The sequence below is a fragment of the Micropterus dolomieu genome, linkage group LG21, assembly GCF_021292245.1.
Source record: "Micropterus dolomieu isolate WLL.071019.BEF.003 ecotype Adirondacks linkage group LG21, ASM2129224v1, whole genome shotgun sequence".
NCBI lineage: Eukaryota > Metazoa > Chordata > Actinopteri > Centrarchiformes > Centrarchidae > Micropterus > Micropterus dolomieu.
Genome location: NC_060170.1, coordinates 28930397 through 28947188, shown reverse-complemented (window position 1 = coordinate 28947188; position 16792 = coordinate 28930397). Strand labels below are relative to the sequence as shown.

Genomic DNA, 16792 nt, shown 5'->3' with positions numbered 1-16792 from the left:
TGTAAAGACAACAGCACATCACCAGGTTAAAGCACGGAACTGGTTGTGGACATTTGACACTGAAGGCAATAAACAGTAAAAAATGTAAATAAACACATACATCATGCTCTATAAGGGCCTGAAAAATATTGGCCTTTTAAAGAGAGTTATAGCTGCCAGAGAGGCTGGATTAACCTCTCTGGAATTTTTTTCGTGATTTATTCCTGTGAAAATTGCTAGCTATGCTGAGAGCAGTTCATAAAACATTGCCAGCAATATTTTGGTTGGGAGGGGAGAGAGCAGAAACATTGGTGGGAAATAGATTGAAAGAAGTTAACAACTGATCCATGAATGCTTATGCTGAACAGTGACTATGACATCCCCTGGGTGTTCCCTGAGCCATCAGAGGGCATGTAAAACAATCGTGTGCCATTTGGTCATAAGATGGTATAGCCGCAAAGCCTGCAAACACACACAGCAATCCCATTAGTGACACCTGGAGCAGTCTCTCCTCTCTCTGTCTCCCTCACTGCCATGTGCTCTCGTGGGTGTGTGCGCAACTGGGTGCCAGTGTTTGCTCTGCTACTCATCTGGCCTGGTGATTACTTTAATCTCAGAGGGGGGGGGGGGTACTCTGATGCAGGACAGCAGGACCCTCTGTGCTCTCTCCAGCCGACCTCCCACCACCCCCTGGGGTACACACATGGTCTGCGGACCAGCACAATCAATCCCCCCGCCCCCCCCTTACAAACACATGCACGCACACACAGAAGCGTGCCTAGGGTTGGGGGTAGCTGAAATCCCAGATTGATCTAAATCCACACCCGCCACAGATATTATTTAAGTTGGATTTTGGCCCCATTCTCTCTCGTCCACTCATGCCTATGCTGTAACCCCTCCTCTTTACTTTCTCCAATGTAAGGCAATGGGAGCTGTGCCAGATTCATCACGGTGTCACCCAAACTGTATGTTGGCAGCCAAACGGCAACATATGCCAACTGCTTTGCGATGCTTTACCAAAACAAGGGACGTACTGTAGGACTAGTGCAACTTTTGGTGACGCTATGCAAACAGACGGCAGAGACAAACGGAAGAAAACAACGGGCTGACTTCAAAAAACTAAAACAGTCCAATCAGATTCATTATTTGAATATATGACACGATATGACTGGACAAAGCATTTTATATAATTTGCGTGATTTCACTTTTCAACAACACTTTATGATGCAGCCTGCTTTACGCGTCAACTGTGAATGGTTTTCAATTGTTTTTAAACAAAATGAGTTAAATGTCGTCACCCACCACTATAGCACAAAACCCTGGTTGCCCCGGCTTCCTCCCACCATCCAAAGACATGCAGGCTAGGTTAATTGGTGTCTCCAAAATCCTTAGGTGTAGATGTGAGTGTGAGTGGTTGTTTGTCTATGAGTGGTCCTGTGATGGACTGGTGCCCAATTGGCTCCAGCCCCCCGCGACCCTGTACACAGAATAAGCGGTTGACGATGGATGGATGGATTATCCAAACCTGACTTGCAAAATTAAAAGTGAAAGTAGTTCTATAATAATAATAATGTGGAGAAAGTGGTTCAAAATAAGTCTTCAAAGAATAAAGATAAATGACATATTGTGAAGCAACACCATCATCGTAAAATGTGATCAAACAAAACATATTTTCAATATTTTCAGTGCAGTACATATGCAAGCCATATTTACACATGTTGAGTGAAGGTTCACATAATTGTTGCTGTTTCTTTTCATGTTTTTATGTGTTTTAACAAGTTCTTTGTTTTGTTGTCTGTGTCACATTTCAATACGCGACTAAATGCTCAGCCAAAAAAGATGACAGTTCCAGCTGCTTTGGATGACTTATTCAATAAAAAAAACATCTTTAATGTTTTGATATGTTTGTTACAGTAACTGTTGTTGCTGGGAGTAGTATTACTGTAAAAGATTTGACGAAGACAACTCAGTACTGAGAAATGCCTGTAACCATTTGAGAAAAACTCTAAAAGAGAAACAAATTATGGAAATGCATCGTAAATGTATGCGGGTCCATATTTGCATTAGCATACTTACTTAGCAGACAGATGGCTACAGCAGTGGTGACAGCCTGAAGCCACCGTCTCTCCAGTCCCATGGCCGTCCGTCACACTCCTTCACACATCTTCCAACCTGAAAGTGAAGACCACACATCCCATTTACTCTCCTCTTTACCATCCACAGTTTCACCGCAGAACAAGGACATCCCTCACATCCCCCCTGGCAGACAAATGTAATCCCTCAAGTTAACATCGCCTCATAATCCAACAACTACACTACTTTCCAGATGCTTCTTGGTTAATAAATAACTGTATTCTTTGAAAACACTTAATCCTCTGGAAAATTGCATGTCTGAGCTCTGGTTGGATTAAGGCAAATAAGCTATTTCAACAAGCCACAAATAGAGAGTAAAGCAAGAGATTGCTTAAACTATGCATCATGTGAGGGTTCGCCTGCATAGGCCAAAGTGTGTGTGTGTGTGCGTGTGCAAGTGTGTGTCCACAGAGAAGACCTGTACAAGGGTTTAAGTGTATGTACAGATTAACCTGACACTTGTGATTGGTCCAGCTCATCCAGAAGGTCTCGTCTCACTCTAAATAGGCCAACAGCAATTGACAGGTGACACGAGCAATATTGAACGGTGTGTCTCTCCAACTCCAGATGTTATCCTATTACCAGTGCTTAAAAATGGAACTTAACTGAACAGCACTCTTCAATGAAACTGAATTCAAGACTCCATCAAGTACAGGAGATGTCAAGCAGCCAACTGCAGCAAGTGCAGTTCACCTGACTATTTTATGCACAAACAGCACATGCAAGAGCACCAGCACAATCCACTGGTTTTAATCTAATAATGAGCCCCACAAATGAAACTCCACTTACACAAATTGGGGGCCTACTTTTTAGTCTGAACAATGAGAACAGCTGCAGCAACTCATGAGGCCCTCTACCTCAAATTGGATTGGAGGCACAACTTTAAGTTGGTGCCCTTCAACATAATGAAAGACTGTGCCCCCTCCCCTTAAGTCGCTCCATTCAGTACCCCTAATACCAGCTTATTACTTTAAGTTAATTTAAGTAATACAAGAAGGAGGCTATTCTTGGAAAGGAGGTAGGTGTTGGTTATTAGCTGCTGATACAACCACAGATGCACTGCAGAAACGCTGGACAATTGAATCACACGGTGGACTCTTGGCAGTCATGTTTGCACCTGAGTAAACAAACAGCCCGGGATAGAGCAGCCGAAAGATGCATTTATCTCCTTGCACTTGACAGACACAGTCTTGAGACGGCTGGGGCTGGCCATGAAGCACTGTAATAACTTTTGTTTAGCGCCGTTCCAAAACAAGCAGACAGAGAAAAACAATGTTACACCAGCAGTGAATAGGAGTGGGACGAGAACACGTTAGAGTGGGTTTGTCTTTATGATGAAGAGGGGAGCGTGGTGGGGCATGAATAATGGCTCAGGTTGGCAGTTTTTGCATGACAGAATCAATGTTTGTAATGAGGAAAGGATTACTCCTACTGAGCACACTTTATACGTTCAGTATGGGTGTCAGAATAAATAGGACTCTTATAATGGATTCAAAACAACTTTTCAGTCTAATCATTTGTGTGTCAAAGTGGAAAAAAAATGATGGAGGTGATTGCACATCACTGCATCATCTTGGCTGTCGTCTTCACATTCATTTTAACGACACAAGAACAAAACTAATGAACAAATCCTAGCATATATCTGAAATTCTAGCTCATATCTAGACCTCAATGAACCTTTGACAACTTCAAGAAATAACATCTTGTCTTCGCTCCTGCCTGCTCTTGTGCATCCACACCACATTATGTGACTGGACGACAGACAAACTGATCCGACATATTACAGAGGAAGCCTGGAGGGGGGCTTTGTCTGCAGGTGCAGGAGTAGACGGAAGACAACCAGGTTATTTCCGCAGGCAGCAGAGCAGAGCAAGGGGCCATTTAATTGAAATGTACACAGAGAGGGCCTCAAAAGGAGCCCAGCACTAGGTAGCACTAAAGTCGTTGCTAGAGGTTTAGTAACTACTAGTTAGTTTGTAACTTAATCAGCTACAAAAATTGGTTGCACAACGATTACTTGGCGGCCAATAAACAATCAAAGATAAGAGTTCCACTGTCATGGCATTTGCTTTGCGGCTAGCATGGGCCACTTGGCATTATAGCACACTGTAGTAAGCTAGATCGATATTAAAATATATCATTAAACATCATCAGTTTTACCATTAGTGAGACATTTTCTGATTTACACCAACCCTGGGGCATGAGTAACTATTTAGTTATTACTTCTGAGTTATGCTGTAACTTACATTTAGATTTTATCCAAAGTGACTTACAATTGCTATTTATGTCAGAGGTCTTGCTCAGGGACACAATGGATGGGTCACAGTGGGGGATTGAATCCAGGTCTTTCACACCAAAGGCATGTGTCTTATCCATTGCGCCATCACCACCCCTAAGGTGCAACTGCTTTTATTTTAGTAATACATAAATCACAACTCAGCAATAATTTACGTTATAACTAGGCAACATTTAAACGTACACACAGCTGGTGCAACAGGCTGCAGTTGTTCAGTCAGAACATGGACTGTGCCATACATACTTTTGCATGTGAGAGGTGAGAGGGGTGTACTACTCACAAGGGTATCTGAAGGAAGGTGGACATTATTAACAACAGTTTGCAAGGCGCACACTGAGTCGCATATCGAGACACAATGACATTACAGAATCAATGACAATATCACAGTGCTTCCCTCCTTCACTTCAAATGAACTTGTGAGAAGGCGGACGGACATCCCCAGTGAAATAGACAGAACTTTGCCGCTCCAATAACGAGGTAACTGGGGTGTGGTTTTCAAATGTAAAAAGTAACGACACATCATTGGTTCAGAAAAAGTTATCAATGGTATAACAGGGGGGAAAAAAACCCACAGTCGATTCCTGCCTCATCACTATGTAACATGTGCGGACAGCACGTCCAACTGGTCCGATGTTTCGCTGGATTTCAATGACACAAATTGATTTAGATCTAGTCATGACTTAGCCTTCTGGACCGTACATTTGTAACAGCCAAACTAATCCTACCCTTCTGCTCCGAGTGTTAATAGTGTAATTAAATTAGAGATCAAACTGGTGAGACAAATCAAGGACACTCTGTCATCTGGCTGTGCAGTGATCAATCACTGGTAAATAAAGTCCCTAAACACTAGATCATTCTGCTTTCTGGGAGTCCATCAACGTCGGTTTATTTGCTGTAGAGCTAGCAGGTTGTGCTGTCCACACTTATGGAGAACCCAGGCAACAAAATGTGGACTATGACTCAGTATAATGCAGCTAGTAGTGTATCAGTGATCACAGATACACCTCTGTTTGCTTTTCTCATCTCCACTGCCTGGCAATAACTTTACAAAGGCAGACTATTTCAGTACCAATTTAATCAGAAAATCTGAGACTCAAACCATCATTTAAACCAATGTGGAATTCTGTAATACCCTTCAGAGGTGTTTCCAGAATCAGCATTTAGATGGATGGATGTGTTCTTGTGTTGAATGCAGGTAAGAAGCTGAATCCAAGCTGTCAGCGACAACAGCTGGCAAGCCTGACCTCTTCATACGCATCTCCTCCGAATCCCACTACAATTAACTGATCTGAATAATGCAAAAGTCAGGATGCACAGTGTAATGGTTTACAAAGCGCAGGAGTTAACACAAGCAGCACAGTAATCTTTTTAGCTATCTTGTGCACTTGGCAAGTCTCTCTTTTGAGTCTAATAGCTTCTCTAACACTCACGGAAAACCCAACACAAAAATTAAACTTTTGACCTTGTGTCTGTGGGTGTGTGTTATGCCTTAGTACCAGAGCCATCATGTTAGCAGCAGATACAGGCCCAATGAGAGGTAGCATTACTCTCTTAGTAATCCTTGCTAATCCTGACAGAGGCCGTAGCCTCAGTGCAAACCAGCCTGTCGCAGGAACTCTAAGTGTTACACGAGCAGAAACTTTCACAGGTGAACAAAGCAGTATCATACAGAGGCACAAACAAATCTGCACAAATAGTACATGTGAACCAGTTATAAACACAGGGCCTGGTTGTAAACCAACTCAATACAACCTTGACTGGTTGGACCAGCCTACACAGCAATCAATTTGTGGATGTTGTCCCTGGCACTGCAACCCAATTTAGTATCTGTATTGACATTTACTCTAACCAAAGGAAATGAGCTGGGCACACAATGGGCACAGGGGGGAAGCCCTAGTCTCGTGATGGGTAAAGCCTAGTAGTATATGGATTAACATAGTTATGGTTGGTAATACATGGTGCTACAAGCTATAACAATATTGAGTAAAGAGCAATGGTTGAATGTGTTAAATTTGCTCACAGGAACGTGGACAGTGCTACCTTTACTACACAGTGCAATTTTGCAGCAATTAAACAATGCAGCAAATTACAAAGATAAATCACCCATATGCACCACGCATGAGTGGACCTATTTTATGCCCGGGGTCACGGAAGAGTGGGGAATGACATGAGTGAAAGCAAAGCAACTAACATCCGTCTTGTAAATCCCAAGTCTTTGTCCTTCCCTGTCCCTGACTCTCAAGGCCAGTCCCATAAAGCTACTTTGAAGACACGACAGTGAGAGGAGTTGGGGGTCAAAAGCCAAAGGTAAGAAACCCAAGAGCTGCAGTCCACTGTTGAAGCATGACACTGGATGTATTTTAAAGATCAATAAGATGTGTTATTGTAGATCCTAAACAAACCTTAAATATTTAACCCAAAAAATGTTCACTGACATGGTTCTTCACTTAGGAACCAGTTGTTACTGTCCAGATATAAAAGGCTCTTTCAGACAGGCCACTTACACAAATGAGACATAAAACATACAGTGGTGATTTATGGTTCACTGCATGGCCCTTCAACATCATTAGGCACTTTCTCTAATCTCCCTTAGCAGTGGTTTATGACATTTATTCACTTACATGCAGGGCTCAACGTTAATGTTTTTTTCTTCAATTGCCTGGTAAAGCTCCGGATTTAGCTGAGTTTAATTATTTTTTACCACTTGACCAAACGAGCTGGTGAGTTGCTAGATTTAACTGCCAATTGGGTCAATACTTGTTGTTGAGCCTATTTTTTTTTTTTGCGTTTTTGAATATTCTTTGGTACCCCATGATCATCAACATAGTGTGACTGACATGCATTCATTGTATGACTGTATCACTAATAGCACAGCACTTTGGGGTAACCACTTTCAACTCATTAATAATTTGTTTCTCAATACAATCAATTTCCTCCAGTTTGACTATCTGCCTGCAGGGCACAGTTGGCCACACAGTGTTTGGAATAATGTACGTAATAATAAATAAATGTTCAAATATGTTGGATTTTACTGTGTTAAATGACACCTGAGCTGGTATCTGACATAAACTTTGATGAATGGATGGATGATATGCTCAACATTTTCTTTAAAGGTCTCTGGAATAAAAAATGCAAAACTGCTTCTTAAACGTAGCTGTAACCCTGTAAATAATGCAAAAGCAATCACATTGTAATTTAGTGCTTGCCATAAGGACCAGACTGGAAATATATTTTTAATGTAAAAGGTGACTAAAACCTTTGACAACCTACAAGCTGATTAATGAACAAAGCTTAGGCTATGTTTATGATAGCAAACACTGTGGGATGTGTGCCTCTGTACACCTCATTTCTCACCAATCAGTATCAACAAGCACAACAAAAACAAAGGAAAGGGAGCACTAGAGCAGGGAGTATATATATCTCATGTAAAAGCACAGGCTCCTCTGTACAAAACAGCTCAAATTGGATTCTGTCCAGCACTTTGCACCATGTGGAGCAGCAGGCAAATGAACTGTCTGGTCCATATAAAACAGACACCAAACCACAAGCTCTTTATTTCTGCACCCCTACAGCGAGCTCAGTCCTCCATGTCACCATACAGACCTCCTCTAAAATATCACAGGTGCATCTTTTGTCTGCCTCAGTGGGTCCGATGCCAGCTGAGAGGAGGGAGCCCTGAATAATAATAATAATAATAAACACAATTTTTTTGACTGACTATTATTCTCACTATTTTAATCCTGGGAGCAGGCTTTTGGGCCATTACAGCGTGTTAAACATATTGTACCCTGCTATTAGAAAAAACGAACACACTCATTCGGGGATTACAAGCGGTGCATGTGATGCCCTAAACATAAACAAAGGCGCGATTCCGCAGTGTACCACAGAGTTACTACAGTACATTTTGCAGTTATAGTGAAACATAGGAGCTGTTTCGCTCTGCCTGCACAGCTCCTTCCTTACCTTGCTTGAGGCACTTTTTCACTTGAAGCTCAAAGTACAATCTTTCAATCCATTGATGCTCTTCTTTTAGACTCGTCATGCAGACCACTTTTAACCGTTCATTCCTTTCTCTTCAAAGATGAGTCAGATTTAAAAAAAAAACAAAAAAAAGAAACATGACTTTAAAAATAAAAATTACAACGAGTTGGATAAAACGCAGGTGGTCACATTTTTGTTTTCAGTCCGTGCGTGGATCAAAAGAAATTTAAATTAATCCTCTACGTCCATGGTTATCAGACTTCCTAAAAAGTACTTTTCAGTTTCAATAAAATCCATTAACCTTCATGAGTCCGACAACAGCACGCGTAAAGTCCATTTAAACTTTCCACGCCTTGGCTTTTAAGTCCACAATCGCCTTAGTCCGAACTTGCTGAAAGTACCTTTAACTTTAAATACCTTTAAAAGTGAGAGTTCATAATTAACTTCACAAATGACGTTATGTAGAAACGGCTCTGATAGTGCACATTTATCATCAAACAGGCGCAAGTTTCATCAGAAAGAGAGCACACACTGCACGTTTAGTTCGAGCCCTGCTGTTGATACTCTCTCCGTGTCTCTCCTCCCATTATTATCATTCCCTCCTCCTACTGCAGGCGCTGTTTGAACCACTGTCAAGCCACACAGAATACAACCTCAACACTTCCTGTTACACCTTTCAAAAAGTCCCCGCTGGCCAACAAGCCCAATAAGCCAGCTAAAAGAGCAAACATATCTAGTGTTAAAGGTGTAAATGTGTGCTAAAACGATTAGTCAATTAATGGTTCAGTGTGTCGTATTTATGACTGCAATACAATATCCATAGTTATGCTTTCACTGGTGTATAAAGATCTTACATAACGAGCCATTAGGTTTTTATCAATTTAGAATGAGCCATTTCTATCTACAAACACTGGGGCCCAAACGGACAAATGGCGCGACTATGTCACTATGTTGAAAACTTACAAAGAAGAAGAAGTAACGTTAGTAGTGGTATTAACTGTCTGGCTTATTAGAAGTAAGAAGAGAAATTTGGACTAATAGAGGACCACACGTATTTAGCACAAGAGATTGGAAAGTGAGGGGGTGTTATGCCAAATTTTGCATGCCTGCGAGAATTGTATGCACCTCCAAACTGCTTTTGGTGATAAATGATTTGAAGTACATATTTTATGAACATTTACAGTCATTTAGAGTTGTTAATATTTTATTACACTAATTAGAAGTAGCATTCCTTGAGATTAAGCAAAAAATATGTGGTGATATCCATGTTTGATCAGAGAGCACAGCAGACAAGTGTCTGAAAAGGACCTTAAGAGGTGGATGCATAATACTGCAGAACAGATGTTATAAGCTACCTGCCGAGACTTGCATCCACCTCTTTTCTCAGCATAAAAGAGTGTTACCACCGGCAAGGTGCATGCAATTCTCGGCAGGCTTGCAGAATTCGGCATAACAGGGGCCAGCGGTGACTGATGGTGCATTCATGTGGTGTCAGGATAATCAGAATCTTGTTTTTCCTCCTTAAATTTTTATTGCAAAAAGAGAAATAAAGTGTAAATGGGAGATAAAGAAGTATACAGAACTTTGATTTGTGCAAAATAACGTAAAGCATATACATATTTTGCTAACATGTAATTTATAATATGGTTATGATAGTTAGTTTGTAGTCCATGTTGAGTGAATTACTGGCCAAAAATGTTACCAGGATAAAACGTTTCATATCTTTGGATGTCGATAATTATCTCGATAAGCATCAAATCGTTAGCCTATTTCTTTTGAGTTTAAGGCTGATTTTTGTCAACACTTGATGCCAAACAGTGGATCCCTTCACAAATTCTAAGGTAGAACATTCAAAACAATTATGATCAAATCTTTGTCAGCAAATATGCATGAGTAAAATTAAGTAAAAGCTTTTTTTCAGCCCTTTTTCCTCTAGAAAATCCTAAAAAGTCCTTTGTGTGTGCTTCAAGAGAATAAAATCAAACATTTATTTAATATTTATTGAACACTTGTTATATTGCTATTGAAAAAAAATTATTATTATTATTAAAAAATTATTGTTATTGTTTATTAGTCCAGCCCTATTCGCCATGTTGTTTATATGCTCTGATAATGCTACTCCAACACATCTTTGTAGTAGCTTTATTCCACATTCCAACTTAAGAGATATGAACACACACTGAAGAAGAACAACTTCAGGACTCAGGAAATGGGACCATCCGAGGAGCGCCATGAACCGCTGGTTGCAATTCGCAACCCTCACCACTAGATGCCACTAAAAATTACATACTGAACCTTTGAGAGATTTGTATTTTAGTTATGCGTCCATAGTTTGAGTGATTTATCAAGGAAAAATACCAATATTTGCTCTTCTCCTGCTTGCCATTGGTGAGAATTTGTAGTCATATCATTGTTCATTGAATATATTTACATTCCAACTGTCGGGTTTGATAAAACAATCAATTTAAATATGTCACCCATGGCAGTTTCAGTATTTCCCATCATTTTATTGACTACATGGATCATCGATGATTGTGAAAAAAGAATCAATAGATGCGTAACTATGATTATGGCTGAATTCCATTTAGCTGCTTCAGATTCAGGGTCTTGTCTTCAGTATTGCTCATGCTGGTTCACTGTCATGTCTTAAGAAAATATTCTGAAGTGAATTGCTTTATGTGTAACATACTACTAATCTTCTCATTTCATATCTAGAGCCAGGTAGGCTTTTTAGCCATCAGATCAGTAACTGACAAAAATAATAACTCAAGATAACATTTAAACCAGAATTGTCTGAAAACCAAATTTCTAAAAAGTTATATTTGTAAAGGATGTTAATAGTGTACCGAGTAAGGCTGTGGTCACAGCACATACAGTCAGAGAATCAATTTCTTGACAAAAAGGATTTTATGTTGAAGATCCAGTAATCGACTTCCGTTACTTTGCCGCCTGTCGCTGTGGGACTTGATGCTGCTGCTACTTCGGGGCCGCAGACAAAAGCGTCTTTCCGTGGGAAAGACTTGAGAATCTAACAAAAGGCAAACGCACACCTACAGAAACACGTTTGATCGAGAGCCCTTCGATACAGCGTCCAAAATGGTATGCAATAACAACACATGACTTTGTCCACGGGTTAGATATATTCAAAATATACATAAAATACATAATTTCTGTCATTTCATATGCAAGTAACTTAGTTGGGGGTTAACGTTACCACCCACAAGCACACCACCTTTCCACAAAGTCTTTCATGATTTTCCTATAAGGACTAGTAAAGATAATCAATACAGTGATCTTATCATACCTTGCTGTAATATTCATGGTAACGTTAAGTTAACCATATGAATAATAGCCGCTAACGTTAAACCTTTTTGTAGGAAATCAGAGGCCTTCTTAAGAACAAAGTCTATTTTCTCTTAAAATATTTGAAAAAAATATATAACAACCTGGATGCCAATGAAATTTGTATGTTAGAAGAGAAGCTAAGTTAATTTAGTATTTAACTAGCATTAAATTAGTTATGTCATAACGGTTTTTATACAGTCTACGGTCATAACTAACCCGCCCTTACAAAACACACTAACGTTACAATTAAAAATTTGAGCTAACGCTAGTTAGCTTTCCGTTAGCTAACTAACGGCTGACAGGAGCCAGCTACTATTCTCTTCTTAAACCCTAACGTTATATTAGTCATACATTTATTACCATATACCTACATCATTAAGTTGGCGATGTTATTTTGTTAACTTAGACGTACCAAATATTGAGTTTGACTGACGTTAACAAAGTTAGAAGACTCATTCATAATGTTAGCATAAACTTACCCATTGATTTCTGTGTTCTTGGAGAAACTTCTGTCAAATATTTTTAATTCTTTCTTTTCAAGGTTACCCTGTCAGATATAACAGAAAACAAGTATTTGTCATATATTAGTTTAAACTAAGTTGGGTGACCCCCTAACGTTATATAATAATGATGACTGGTCAGCCTTGTCAGAAGAGAGATAGGGAGTTTTGTAACCTTAACTTTACAGTCAAAGATTTTCATGATCTTACCACTTCTTTTGATGTCCTCCTAAAAATGGGCTGGAAGTTATTCAAAGATGAATAACTACTGTCTAATATCTACTGTCACATATGAGCTGATGGGGATGCAGGTCGGTTAGGGGGACACATGGCTGTCTTGTTTACCCCTACAGTTTAAAATCCAGCCAATCCAGAGCCCAAAAGTCTGCATCACCACAAGGGGGTGACGCTCTGAGTTTTGTATTGATGCAGAGTGCATGCAGTGACAGAAACACACACAAAATAGCCTATAGTTCAGACATTATGCAGCACTATGCACACTGATTTTACCTTGATGATTTGTGTTAGGTTAGAAACTGCACATACAGTGTTAAATTACTGTAATATCCCTAGAATATTACCATATACTTCTTGTGTCTGTGTGCATGTCTGCATGTAGTGTTTGTTAATCTCACATGTCACTATATTACCAGCCTGTTTAGTAATAATTAACATTAGAAAGGGTTATTAGAAAGCACACATTACCAAGTGGACTGTTCAATGGTAAATTGCTGAGGTAATAAAAGTGTAGATACCAGGAACAGTACAGTCAATCAAGTGTGAGTTGCTTCCTGAAAAGGTAAGCAGCCTTCACAAAGTTTATGAGCTGATGTATTAAAGTGTTTGATCTGATCTGAGTAATACCTGGTAGCAGGTAGCAGGTGGCTGACCGAGTGGACACATTTGGTAGCTAGAGAAACAAAGAAAACACAAGCAATTGTCCTTAAAAATAGCCACTTAAATAGCTCGTTGCCAAGCATCTGAATCGACCATACTAAGTACAAGAGCAACCTTTACTGGCAGCGTGTTCTACGTTTGACATTATCCTGCAAAGGGAAATGAAAGCGGGGGCCTTGCCTTCCAAATTATGTTGAAGTCAATCGAAGATAAAAGGGAAAAGGTGACGCTTGTTAACAGGACGTCGGATCTTAATTGTGTGAACTTCCCTGTTTGACAATGTTTATTCTCGCAGGCCAGGTGCACCATATGGAGATCAAAGGATTGGAATTAATCACATGAAATCCTCCAAGAAAGAAGGACTCTGAACAGTAAGGAAGAATTATCTGGGGGATAAGGCAAACTGTGTGATACAGCATACTGATCATATTGTGGACAAACCCGATGCCAGACAAGATATACAATATATAATGACAAGTATCCTGGTCTTACACCCTGAAATCTTTGCACATTTTTATCTTAATCGCACTATAAATTCACTCATTGTAATCCAGTTTTTATAAGATTTCTCTACCATTAAACAGGTGGGTGGATCACCTCAAATTAAAGAACTCACTAAATACAATTTCAGTTTTATTTGGCATTAAAATAATCCAATTTTGAGAATTGGCTTAACTTTAAAAAAAATTAAATAAAAAGTGTTTAGTCCTGTTTTGGTTCAAAAGCAGCCACATTGTTGGAATTTCTCTACATACTGTTTTAAAAGCTATAATGTGTTCTGTAGATCAACTCAGTGTAAAGTTATTGTACAGAGACACAGTGAGACTGTGTGGTTTCTGTGGCCATCAGTTGAAATCTGATATTTTACATTAATGAGTATGACATGAGTAAAGTAATGACAATGTCACTCTGCATATAGATTACTAAATATCAAAAAAAGGACATCATACTAGTAAGAGACAATCATGAAATTATAGTTTTATTAACTTATCAAGCAAATAAAAACAAATATAAATCCAACAATGTCTAATACTGATTTAGCTTCATAACAGCAGGCTAACATCAGCTAGCTAGAATATTTTACCCTATGACAACAAAATCCTTCAGATTTGGATGCAGGTAATTTCTAACTAATTTTCTTTCGAGATATCTGCGCATTTAAATGAGCCCAAGCTGAATTTTATGAGTATACGTGAGTACAGGAATAAACTGAGGTTTTTGTCAGTCATCAAAGTCTGGGATATCGTCATAGGAGTAGCCATGGTAGCCCTTCGATGCATAGTAAGCTATTCGTAGGTGGTAAATTCCAGGCAGGAAGACAAGAATCCCAATGATGAGGACAGGCACAGTTCGGTCTGAGTGCTGAAAGAGATAAAACATCTCAGTAAGACATTTATTTTAACAGATATTGTTCGTGCTGTGGAATACTGTAAAAACTCACAGAGACTCCGAAGTATCCAGCCAGGAGAAGGGCGCCAATGATGATTAACAGAGAGCCGATTAAGAAGAGGACTGTGGCCAGTGCTATGGCTTTGTATGGGACTTTGGGTGGGCTCCTTTTGAACTGCATAGGAGGAGAAATACTTAATTAAAAACACTTTTCTCTGAAACAGCAGGTTTTCTGTGGCAGTGCCTGTTTTCCCCACTCATGTACTGAACTGGACAGGCAAAATTAGTCCATAACTGGCTGACAAGCCACTTTATATCAAAGGACGGTGACTACATGAGCTATGAAACTGTCATGTTACATGGGTAACTGGAAATTATTATGAATGCCTGTTATTTCATGCATGAAAAATGGCCTGTCTGACGATACTCCGTCATCTTTATCGTTGTGATAGAGGCAGAAAGCTTCTCTTAGAGATTGATACAACTATGAATGAACAATTGTGCAGCTGAACAACTGTGTATCAATTAAAGGTCAAGTATTAGTCTGCGAGAGAGACTTATGTCCTGTGACGCATGAGACTATATGAAATACGAGCGGCACTCTCTTGGCGGCACGCAAGAGAATGACGGAATATTGCAATAAAACGCTGAAAGAAACGTTCTTCACTTTATTTTTCCTCAACATTACATTACGTTGCAAATGTGTTGATTATGCATCACAGTCCTTGTGACTAAATGCTGATCATTGACCAAACTGTTATGAGAAAGTACTTTTTGTTGTCATGCGGAGTATCATTCAGCCTGTTAAAAACACTTGCATATTTTTTTTGTTATAACAGTGGACAAACATTCAGTCATGCCAGTTAATTTAATGAAAAAGAAAAATAATAGCTGCATCATTTTGACACACTTCTTCAGACAAACTGACATGAATTTCTAATTTGTTACATATTTATGAGACTCTATGAAACATTTTATTTCAATTAGAAACAATCAAAAAGATGGGGTTCAATAAAGAAATTGAATGCTTTATGAATATGAAATCCCCCACATAAAATAAAAAAGTTAAGAGTGCATACATTGTTATTACATTCAAAATAAGCAACAATATTTTTCCACTCAGTGATAATCGCATTGGTTTTGCACAATATATAATTCTCAAAGTCTTTCGGAAATTTAATAACAATACTTTCTTGCTCTGTCTTGCAGAAGCTGCATTTACCATCAGCATACAGACATCCTAAAATATACATGTTGGATGTATTTTGTGTAAAATTTTTCACATGTAGTTAATTAATTTAGTTTGTGATGCAGAAAGTAGAAGGAACAGACCACCTTTTTCTAGTATTGTAGAGATATTTTCTAATATATAGGTTGGTCTGTTGCTCAAAATATAGACTCAGTTTACGTAAAGAGTGCATTCAAATCTAAGAACCTCTTGTTGCTATTTATTGCTTTTCAATAATTCATATAATATCAAGTTGTATTGTGGGAAATGTAGTGTAGTTTTTGGAGCTTGACCCATACTAGGTAGTAAAAGTCAGGTAATCCTCCAGTGTTATGGAAGTGCAATACCAAAGTCATAAATTTGCTCTGATCCTAGTAATTCAGGGAGACATGGGCTGGGTACCAGCGTCAGTACAGAGAAAATGTGAAATGATACGACTGTGGAACCGTCTAATAAAAATGACAGAGAACAGTGTAAATAAGAGAGCATGTTGGGGGAGTAAAGCTCACCGGTCTCATGGGCAAAAGAGATTTATTCTATCTTTGAGGATGTGGATATGTTGTATATCTACAGGAATTATTTAAGTTGTGATATTAACTCTCTGAAAATATCTTGCTAAAGCCAAAGATAAGGACATATATGCATATCAAACAGAACTTTATTCCTGAATTATACGTTACATCTCATTTATCTAGAAGCCAGAGAACCTTGATTGCACAGCTGAGAGCTGGGATTCTGCCTCTGGACATTGAGGTTAGCCGATTCAAAAATATTCAAGAGGAAAACAGAGTGTGTGAGCTATGAATGAGCTATGTGAATCCCATTTCTTTTTGTACTGTACACATCACATAAGTGAATCGATTTTTTTTCTGGAAGTTATGGGACAAATCCCTGAAATATTTTGGTTTTCACCATTTATCTATGATGTATTTAAGTTTGAAAACTTTGTTTTAAAGAGTTGGAAAAGAAGGCAAGTTAGTTTGTTTAATTAGATTTCATTGTGTTTTGTGTAGGTGTATTTAAGTATCTATATGTATACATATA

General features: G+C 39.0%; 2 protein-coding genes and 1 long non-coding RNA gene across 6 annotated transcripts in view; 1 reads left to right on the top strand and 2 right to left on the bottom strand.

Moving 5' to 3' along the window:
- igsf9b (immunoglobulin superfamily, member 9b) overlaps positions 1 to 12631 on the bottom strand; it is a 32082-nt gene extending 19451 nt beyond the window's left edge. The window contains exons 1-4 of one of the 3 annotated variants that reach the window (XM_046034263.1): positions 12445 to 12631; positions 12214 to 12281; positions 8372 to 8481; positions 2056 to 2151 (exon numbers count right to left, since the gene is read on the bottom strand). In XM_046034263.1, coding sequence (XP_045890219.1) covers positions 2056 to 2116 — 61 coding nt within the window. In that variant the 5' untranslated portion in view covers positions 2117 to 2151; positions 8372 to 8481; positions 12214 to 12281; positions 12445 to 12631. The remainder of the gene's footprint in view (positions 1 to 2055; positions 2152 to 8371; positions 8482 to 12213; positions 12282 to 12444) is intronic. The other 2 variants (XM_046034262.1, XM_046034264.1) reach the window with 2 other exon arrangements.
- LOC123959918 overlaps positions 11253 to 16792 on the top strand; it is an 11701-nt gene continuing 6161 nt past the window's right edge. The window contains exons 1-3 of one of the 2 annotated variants that reach the window (XR_006822403.1): positions 11253 to 11488; positions 13427 to 13502; positions 16444 to 16501. This is a non-coding gene — a long non-coding RNA (uncharacterized LOC123959918). The remainder of the gene's footprint in view (positions 11489 to 13426; positions 13503 to 16443; positions 16502 to 16792) is intronic. The other variant, XR_006822402.1, reaches the window with a different exon arrangement.
- Positions 14090 to 16792, bottom strand: part of tmem230b (transmembrane protein 230b) — a 4215-nt gene continuing 1512 nt past the window's right edge. Inside the window, exons 2-3 of the mRNA XM_046034265.1 lie at positions 14573 to 14695; positions 14090 to 14493 (exon numbers count right to left, since the gene is read on the bottom strand). Coding sequence (XP_045890221.1) covers positions 14353 to 14493; positions 14573 to 14695 — 264 coding nt within the window. The 3' untranslated portion in view covers positions 14090 to 14352. The remainder of the gene's footprint in view (positions 14494 to 14572; positions 14696 to 16792) is intronic.